The 9,913-nt window shown below is 47.2% G+C and overlaps 1 protein-coding gene across 1 annotated transcript; it reads left to right on the top strand.

The window, feature by feature from the left end:
* Positions 1-811: 811 nt before the first annotated feature.
* Positions 812-9,534, top strand: LOC139551674 (myomegalin-like). Its single transcript, XM_071362955.1, has 14 exons — positions 812-1,906; positions 2,211-2,345; positions 2,451-2,570; positions 2,830-2,922; positions 3,587-3,817; positions 4,139-4,309; positions 4,661-4,771; positions 4,925-5,062; positions 5,275-5,454; positions 7,387-7,581; positions 7,708-7,899; positions 8,279-8,411; positions 8,608-9,089; positions 9,332-9,534. Exons 1-13 carry the CDS (start codon positions 812-814, stop codon positions 8,754-8,756), a joined length of 2,943 nt encoding a protein of 980 aa, XP_071219056.1. The 3' UTR covers positions 8,757-9,089; positions 9,332-9,534.
* The last annotated feature ends 379 nt before the right edge of the window (positions 9,535-9,913 follow it).

Raw genomic sequence — 9,913 nt, 5'->3', positions numbered from 1 at the left:
GTGGGTAAAGGAGGCCAGGCCACAGGTGGGTTGTTGAAGATTTTGTGCGTGTGTTTGAAAGTGTCAGAGAGAGACACACACAGAGGTCTAAGGTGTCACTGTGGTCCTATCATGTTTTCTGAGGTGAGGCAGGTGGTGGCACAGAGGACTGAGGACCAGGTGAGGCCATCTCTTAATCTCAAATGAGATAAATCAGATTTACAGGAGGACAGCCAAGGATAGGGTTACCAGCTACTACCACACCTTAACCCACCCCCAGTCAAAGTCAGTCTTCACCTGTATAGACCTAGAGCCAACCCAGAGCCTGTTGTCCTTGTGAGTGCAGCTAGGCTAGGTAGACAGGCCAGGGGTCTGATGGGGCAGGATTACGAGCACAGCCGTAACACAGGAGATCACAGCGGGTCAAATCCAGGGGATTTAGTCTGATTGAATGTGTGGGGCAGTGGAGGAGGGATTAGGGGATAGGTAGCAGGGACAGATCTCTTAACGCTTACGCTGATCTCACCAGGAAGAGCTCTGTCAGTCTCTCCTCTTCAGTCAGAGAGAGAGGGAGAGTAGGCTGTGTGCCATGATTGGCAGGCAGACGACCATGGGACAGCGGAGTGTTATTTAGGGTCTGTAGTAGACTATTTGTGTTGGACTAAACTGTGAGCTTACTGCGCTGTCACTGACACAGAGATGGAGAGAGAGCATTTTCCGTGTGCCATGGCTGGCAAGCTGACGACTGTGGGACATCGGAGCATTTATACAAGGAGCCTATCTGAGTGTGTCTGAACTGCACCGCACTGAACTGTGATCTCTTGTCATCACCATGAAGGACCCGTGCCGCGTATGCGGCGTGCGCCTCATCGGCAGCCAGTGCCGCTGGATCTTCAACCCGTCGGGCAAGCGGCAGCTCCAGGTCATCCTGTCCCACGTGCTGGGGTGCCAGGTCGACCGCGACCCAGACGGCCAGGCCTCAGAGTTCCTGTGCGGCAAGTGTGTGTTCACACTGGAGCGCGTGGTGCAGTGCGATGTGCAGATAGGCAGGCTGCAGGAGGAGCACGCCACTCTGGTGCAGCAGCTGCAGCAGGAGAGGGAGCACCTGAAGGAGTGTGTGGCCCACGTCTACGGACGCCATAACCCCCTGCCTAAGAGGCCCGATGTGGGGGAAGAGAACAATGTTGAGGTCCCCCTCTGGAGGTCCTCTGAAGGTGGTGGAAGCCCAGAGGATTACGGGGGAGGGCAGCGTATGTCAGAGGGGCAGACCAAGGAAGGCGCGCGGGAGGGGGGTGGTCGGGGGAGGCGCTCTGTGAGTATGGACCTCCTGGGTGGACCGAGTGGTCCCGGGGGAGTCGTAGGTCGGTCAAGCTCAGTCCCCAGGAGTGTGCAAGCAGGGACAGATCTTTGCCCGGTGTGCCAGGTGAAGAACCCCTGGCTCCAGTCAGCACGGATCCGCTCCAGGAGCCTGATGTACCTGGACCTGGTCTACCGCAAGGGTACTCTCTCCTCTCCCGGCCCCAGGCTCCGCTCAGCCTCGCTCCAGTCCCTCAACCTTGACCACCCTCAACAAACAGAACCCCTGTGCCCCCTGCCACAGAGACAGTGCAGAGAGTCGAAGATACCATTGAGGGAGCGTTCACCCTCAGTTGGCCCGGCTACCAGCACTACCACACCCCAGAGAGCCCAGCCTTCCATCATCTCTGACCTGCTGCAGCTGCTGCGCTCCATCCCCAGACCACCAGTGCCAGGTGCCCCTGGAAGCCGCATCCCCATACCGCGTAGGAGGCCCAGCGTCGGTCAGCCACTCCCCCCAGGACGCAACCTCACCCCTTGGGCCTGGCACAGACTGAGGGAGGCAGAGTGGAGGTCCCTCCAGGACCTCACTGAGGAGTTTAATGATGATTACATGCCGCTCAGAGTCGAGGTAGTCCATTCAGCCCAGACCTTTACTCTGTAGAGAATCTAAAGGCCCTGGAAATGTTGCCTGGTTAAACTACTGAATGCTGCGCTCATGTGGCATTTATACAGAATTGGAATCATAAATTGTTTTGAATGATTAAAGATAAAAAACTAAATGGGATTCAAAGCTGTTCTGTGCCCATGTGCCTTAGTATTGGACACAATAATACAAATAATCCATGTTAACGCACTGTCCTTGTGTCCTTTGTTAGCCAACTCATCCCTCTTCGCTGATGAATATTCCAGAATCTTGTGCCTTACTTTTCCAGGGTTTCACTGAGCATCAGAGTGAGGTGAGCAGACTGGAGACAGCCCACAGGCAGTTGAGTGAGGAGATGAACCAGTTCAGAGCAACCAACCAGAACCTCTCCAAGACCCTGGAGGACACCCAGAACAACAACAAGGTAGATTGAGGTGGAAAGAGAAAATGACCAATCTAACATGTTAGAGGCAGATGCATCTACTGTTCTGGCTACTTGAGGTGCCTGACTCCTGGTGTGTTTTAATAGGCGCTGTCTGGTAAACTGGAGGATAGTGAGAACGAGCTCACCTCTGAGAAAAATAACACTCTGAAACAAGACAAAACCATCCAGGGACTCACTCTGGTGCTCAAGGAGAAAGAAAAAGAGGTAAGGTTGATTTGTATATTGCTTTTTCAACTGCTTTTCTTTCTCCAATGAGTGTTGACCATGACAACACCATTTGATCATGTGAAATGATAATATACCGTTATAAATATATCAATGTATTACAGAACGTTGACCATTATAGTTTCTCCCCATATGCTATGCCATCTGTGTTACGCAGACTGAGGGCTTATGTAACATCGTCACACTAACCTGTCTGTCTGTCTGTCTGTCTGTCTGTCTGTCTGTCTGTGTGTTCCAGATTGAAGAGCTGTACCATGAGATTGAGGACAGGGACGAGGTTTTAGTCAAAGCCAGGGAGACGGCGCACAAAGCCCAGCTCCAGAAATACCAGGCAAGACGTCAGACCAGACACTTAGCATTGGTCACGGTCCAGGCTCAATACATTGCAGTCGCACTAAACTCATCAACCAATTGCTGGGTGCCACGTCATTCACTGCGCAGTCGGGCTTGCTATGTCATATGATGTCATTAGCTAAACACCTATAAAAAGCATTGTAAGGTCTAACAGGCAACTATAGTGTGTCCATCTACTCTGCTGTAATTCCAATGTGCTGTCCCTCCAGGATTCCGCGATCGAAACCAATTCTCCCCATATTTTGCGAGGGCTTGCAAATTTGACCAATCACCGCAATGTTACCTCATAAAACATTGAAATCAGCTCAATATTAGCACATAAAACTGACACATCACCGCAGTTACCTCACATGGTTCAATCAAGCCCCAATCAAACTTTTCCCCTTGTCAGCGCATTTTCGTGACAAATTGGAGAAAATCACTGCATATTGCCATGCAAAATATCTGAATTGTCACAGCAGAATCAAACATTTTTGTTCGCAAAATATCACATAAAATCCCCCTGAAGTCCTGGAGGGACTGAATGTGTGTACAGTATCTGCGTGTTTACAAAAGTTCACAAATGCAGACTCAACACGCACACCACACACTAAAAAGACAAAAAAGAGGTCTCCCTGCTGTATCCTAATTTCATGCTTTAGGGTGTGGAGGAAGGTGTGGAGGAGCACCAGAGCCTTTTGATGGAGAAGCAGGAGAAGCTGGCCCAGCTCCAAGGGGAGCACCAAACCAAGCTGCTGGAGGCCCAGAAGCTGCAGCGCTCCCTGGGCAGGCAGAAGCAGGAGCTGTCCGACCTGCAGCAGGCCAAGGAGCAGCTGGACCAGGAGCTGGAGGAGATGCAGCAGCAGAAGAAGAAGGTCGACAAGGCCCTGAATGTAAGCCCATGGGAGGAATTTCTATTGTGTCACTGTGGGAAAGCTTTGATAATGGCAAGCTGGCAGCAGGTCTGCTGTTTTTTTTCCCTCACATGGTTTTAGCCGCATGTAATATAATGCCGAGTGTATTACCCAAAGCCCTTTGCCCAAAAGATGAGGTTGACTTATTTTCAGTGGTTTTGCTAACCACGTGACCCGACCAGGAAAGAAAACACCTGACCCTACCTGTAAATCAATGTACCTTATGAGCACGAGACGTTGAAAATACTGTATGCGGTTTTGGTTGAAAAGCCAACTCAGTGTCATTGTTCTAACCCCCAGGAGGTGCAGAACCAGCTGCAGAAACTGACCGGGGAGCTGGGCGAGAGGGAGAGCAGCCTGAAGCAGCAGTGCCAGGAGCTGCTGGAGCAGACCAAGAGGAGGCTGCAGGGTCACGAGGTCACCATCCAGCGCCTCACCACTTGCCTGACCGACAAGGAGCAGCAGTTGCAGGTAGAGAGATATAATGCAGGAGGGCAGTGAAGAAGAAATGGATAGTCTAAGAACTAGAGAGACTCTAGGTGAAACCATGGAAATATAATCTATAGAAGGGGCTTAGAGCCTCTAACCCTGTCCATTTGAAGAGGCCCATTCTATAGATTCTATGGGTGAAACTAGGTAAAGACGGTGTGCTAGCACGGGAACTGGTTATTTTCTTTCTGTCTCTATTCTACCTTGTTCCTTGTCTAACTTTCACACTCTATTTTCAATTCAATTCAATTCAATTCAATTCAATTCAATTGACTTTATTGACATATTTTCTCTCACTTTCTCTACCTCCCCTCTCTGTCTATTCTCTCTCAGGAGTACATGAACATAACAAGAGACATGGAACAGAGCAGAAGTCCCGGGGGAAGCGACACCATGCTGTCAAAGCTGCGAGAACGACTGAAACAGAAAGAGAAGGCTCTGGAGGTGTGCTTTCTAGCAATGTCTTTTTAAAATAAAATGTTTCACTCACTCACACACACACACTTTCTCTCGTGTTCTAGATCCGTCTCATCTGACAAAGAATGTTGCAAGCATCCACAGTCCTCATTATCAGCCTGTTGTATTGCTCCTCCACAGCAAGCGCTGGATGATAGGTTTGCGGCGCTAGAAGAGAAAGACAACGAGATCCACCAGCTGCACCTGTCACTCAGGGAGAAGTCGAGGGACCTGGAGAGACTCAACAACCTGCTGTCTCACAACGAGGACACCATCAATGTAGGGACCACTAGTGCTGTTCACACTACCATGACTGCTCAGTGCTCACACTGTTTGCGATCCCTGGACACTTGTGGAGATCTGAGAGGATTTGATGGTGATAGCTCCACCTGGCCTTACTCCTGGGCTAAAAAGCATGTTCAATGAAGTCTCAGACGGCACTATCTTTCACACCTCTTGGTCTCACACATTTTCTCTCTCCCTAACTCCAGAGTTTTGACACGTTGATAAAGGAGAAGGACGTGGAGCTACAGCACCTGGTGAACATGCTGAAAAACCTGCAGCAGGCCAAGCAGGACGTGGAGGACAACCTGAACTGGGCCTGCAGGGAGAAGGACGCCATCATTAGCCAGCTGCAGCTCTGCCTGGAGTGCAAGACCAAGGACATGGAGGTAGGCTGCTGAGACACGCACTAAGAAACATGCTAATGCACGCACGCACTCACTCACTCATCCACCCACTCACTCACCCACTCATTCATTCACTCACACATAGACACATTCTTACGTACACACCCCCATAGATATACAGTCAAAAGTTCTTTATTTTGACAATTGTCTACATTGTAGAACAATAGTGAAGACATCAAAACTATGAAATAACACATATGGAATCATGTAGTAGCCAAAAAAGTATTAAATCCAAATATATTCTATATTTGAGATTCTTCAAAGTAGCCGCCCTTTGCCTTGATGACAGCTTTGCACACTCTTGGCATTCTCTCAACCAGCTTCATGGGGTAGTCACCTGGAATGCATTTCAATTAACAGGTGTGCCTTGTTAAAAGTTTATTTGTGGAATTTCTTTCCTTCTTAATGTGTTTAAGCCAATCAGTTGTGTTGTGACAAGGTAGGGGTGGTATACAGAAGATAGCCCTATTTGTTAAAAGACCAAGTCCATATTATGACAAGAACAGCTCAAATAAGCAAAAAGAAACAGCAGCCCAGCAGTAAAAAGCAGTATAAAGGTTTACTTTAAGACATGAAAGTCAGTCAATCCTGAAAATGTCAAGAACATTGAAAGTTTCTTCAAGTGCAGTCGCAAGAACCACCAAGCGCTATGATGAAACTGGCTCTCATGAGGACCGTCACAGGAAAGGAAGACCCAGAGTTACCTCTGCTGCAGAGGATACGTTCATTAGTGTTAACGCAGCCCAAATTAATGCTTCAGAGTTCAAGTAACAGACACATCTCCACATCAACTGTTCAGAGGAAACTGCGTGAATCAGGCCTTCATGGTCAAATTGCTGCAAAGAAACCACTACTAAAGTACACCAATAAGAGGAAGAGACTTGCTTGGGCCAAGAAACACGAGCAATAGACCGGTGGAAATCTGTCCTTTGGTCTGATGAGTCCAAATTTGAGATTTTTGGTTCCAACCACCGTGTCGTTGTGAGACGCATAGTAGGTGAATGGAGGATCTCTACATGTGTGGTTCCCACCGTAAAGCATGGAGAAAGAGGTGTGATGGTGCTTTGCTGGTGACACTGTCTGTGATATATTTAGAATTCAAGGCACGCTTAACCAGCATGGCTACTACAGCATTCTGCAGCGATCCCACCCACGATCCCACCAATCCCACCTGGTTTGCGCTTAGTGTTAGTATAATTTGTTTTTCAACAGGACAAAGACCAAAAACACCTCCATGCTGTGTAAGGGCTATTTGACCAAGAAGGAGATTGATGGAGTGCTGCATCAGATGACCTGGCCTCCACAATCACCCGACCTCAACCCAATTGAGATGGTTTGGGATGAGTTGGACCACAGAGTAAAGGAAAATCAGCCAACAAGTGCTCAGCATATGTGGGAACTCCTTCTAGACTGTTGGAAAAGCATTCCAGGTGAAGCTGGTTGAGAGAATGCCAAGAGTGTGCAAAGCTGTCATCAAGGCAAAGGGTGGCTACTTTGAAGAATCTCAAACATTTTTGGTTACTACATGATTTCATGTGTTATTTTTATTTCATAGTTTTGATGTCTTCACTATTATTCTACAATGTAGAAAATAGTAAAAATAAAGAAAAACCCCTGAATGAGTAGGTGTGTCCAAACTTTTGACTGGTACTGTACATTCACATAACACATAGACAAACACACATTTTGCAATATACTCACAATACAGTAGTAAAAAAAAAAATATACCCACAAAAATGGACACTCACTCGACACAGTCATACAGTAATAATATACTGCCATCTTAGATCACGTCTCTCTTGGAAAAAAGGTTTATCTCCAAGGGACAAAGCTGGATAAATAATGGTTGAACAAAAATATATATTCAACTCATTCTTTCTCTCCGTCTCTCTCCACCCCCCTCTCTGTGTGTAGGAGATTGCGAATGCCCTGCTTAGTCAGTCCCAGTCTCAGGCCTGTGACCTTGCAGAGCAGATGGGTCAGAGGTTAAAGGTGACAGAGGCCATGCTGGCGGAGGCGGTCAAGGCCCGGGAGAGGCTGGTGGCGAACAACAAGAGCACCGTGGAGGGCCTGCTGTCCACCATCAGCAGCAACGACCAGCTGCTCAAGGTACACACACACACACACGTTCATATCCTCCGATCTGTCTCAGACACATTCATCTACACCCAATCATTTGTCATTTTTACAGGAGGTTTAGTTTTATGATCTCTCATGTCTGTGTTGTCGTACCAGGAGTCAGCGGAGCACTATAACCGCATACTGTCTGAGCGCACCCAGGAGATCCAGGAGCTGAAGCGACAGCTGTTTGTCCGGCAGCAGCAGCTGGCCTTCGCAGAGAAACAGAGTTCCGAGGCAACACAGGAGGGTTACCTGGAGGCTGCCGAGCTCAGGGCCCTGCTGACGGAGAAGGACTCCATCATCAACGTAAGTGGGACAGAAAGCGCTACTCAGTTATTTGGTTAGATGCATTGTAAAAAAAAAAAGAGACTATTTTGTAAAGTGTGGGGGTCATTTTTAAGAGTTTAGGATTTAGATGGGTGCTGGCTTCACTATGTGTAGGATTCTGCTCCTGCCCAACTCAAACGCACTCAAAATGGAAGACACTTTGGTTATTTGTGTGTTAATGCTGGGCTAGAACAAAAGCCTGCACGCATCATTGGCCTGCACACATCATCCCTGATTTCCCTTGCAATAATTGCTCCTCGTAGAATAACGTTGAATAAAGATAATTGCAAGGTTATTCAATTGCAAGGTTATGAACAAGAGAGCTCCAGTGTGTTAAACATTTGATTTCCTCTTCAAGAAACTTCTGGAGCGTGGGCAGGAGAGAGACCAGTTCCTGGCTGAGTTAGGGCAGAAGGAGCCTGCACCGCCCCAGGTGATGGAGATCAGACAGACCATTAAAGTGCTGCAGGAGAGGCTGGAGGAGAGGGAAGGTGAGAGACTCGTATCTCTTGAGCTACAGGCAGGTCACCAGTAATGTGAGACCAATGACTTCAAGCTGAGGACGAAGGCATTTTCAAAGCATTCAGGAAACGGGGGAAAACTTTGGGTTGAACGTTGCTTTCTTTAGTCTCTCTGGGAAAGGTAACCCACTAACATTGTCCTAAACTGCACTGTCCCTCTCTGTAGCGCCGCTCTCCAAGAAGAACAACGAGGACAACATGGAGAAGGTCCCTCTCACCAAGAATACTCTGGTCATCCTGAAGAAGGAGCTAGCTCAGAAGACTGATGCTCTCAAAAAGGCTCTGAAGAGGGAGAATGAACTCAAAGTGAACTAAAAGAACACACTAACACCCCTGCTCATTCAAGGTGTATCACTTTTTGGGTGTTTTGTTGGCTCGTCATTCTTAGGCACAGATCTAGAATCAGCTTACCCTCCACAAATCCTAATATTTAACCATTAGATGGAAAAACACAAAACTGACCTTGATGTCTTCCTGTGTTCCAGATGTCCCTGGCTGATCTCGAGTCAGTGTTGTCTGAGCTGGAGGGGCGTATCGAGGTCCAGGCAGCCAGTATAGACTCCCTCACCCCCACCCTTGGGACCAAAGACAAGATTATAAATGAGTGGACGGCCAGTGGCATCTTCACACACTGCTACTAATCTACAGGTTACCTGGTGCCATTTGGGTTCACGGGTAGCTTTCATAGGGTTATTCCATTTGGCTAACCTTGAACTGAACTTATCCGTCACCACCTATGCTACTCTTGAGCGTGGCTTTAAAGTTGAAACAATGTATTGCATTCGTTGTAAATTGTAAAAGGAAATTGGGTGAACATGTCTGGGCAATACATTTACTTCAATACGTTTGTTTTTTCAACCCTTTAAGGGCACTTTTTAATTTGCTGTAAGTTTCCCTCAGTCTCTGCTTATAGTGCCTTTAGAAAGTATTCATACCCCTTCACTTTTTCCACGTTTTGTTGTTGCAGCCTGAATCTAAAATTGTTTAAAGTGAGATTTTGTGTTACTGGCCTACACACAATACCCCCATAATGTCAAAGTGGAATCATGTTCTTAGAAATGTTTACTAATTAATTAAAAAGGAAAAGCTGAAATGTCTTGAGTCAGTAAGTATTCAACCCCTTTGGTATTCAACCCCTTCAGGAGTAAAAATGTGCATAAGGTGCATGGACTCGCTCTGTGTACAATAATAGTTAACAAGATTTTGAAATAACTACTTCTTCTCTGTACCCCACACATACAATTATATATAAGTCCATCAGTCAAGCAGTAAATTTTAAACACAGATTCAACCACAAATACCAGGGAGGTTTTCCAATGCCTCGCAAAGGGCACCTATTGGTAGATGGGTAACATTTAAAAAAAGCAGACATTGAATATCCCTTTGAGCATGGTGAAGTTATTAATTACACTTTGGATGGTGTATCAATACACCCAGTCACTATAAAGACACAGTACAGGTGTCCTTCCTAA

This window comes from Salvelinus alpinus, chromosome 24 (genome assembly GCF_045679555.1).
Source record: "Salvelinus alpinus chromosome 24, SLU_Salpinus.1, whole genome shotgun sequence".
Taxonomy (NCBI): domain Eukaryota; kingdom Metazoa; phylum Chordata; class Actinopteri; order Salmoniformes; family Salmonidae; genus Salvelinus; species Salvelinus alpinus.
Note: the sequence above shows the minus strand (reverse complement) of the source record. Positions and strands in the feature narration are given on the sequence as shown.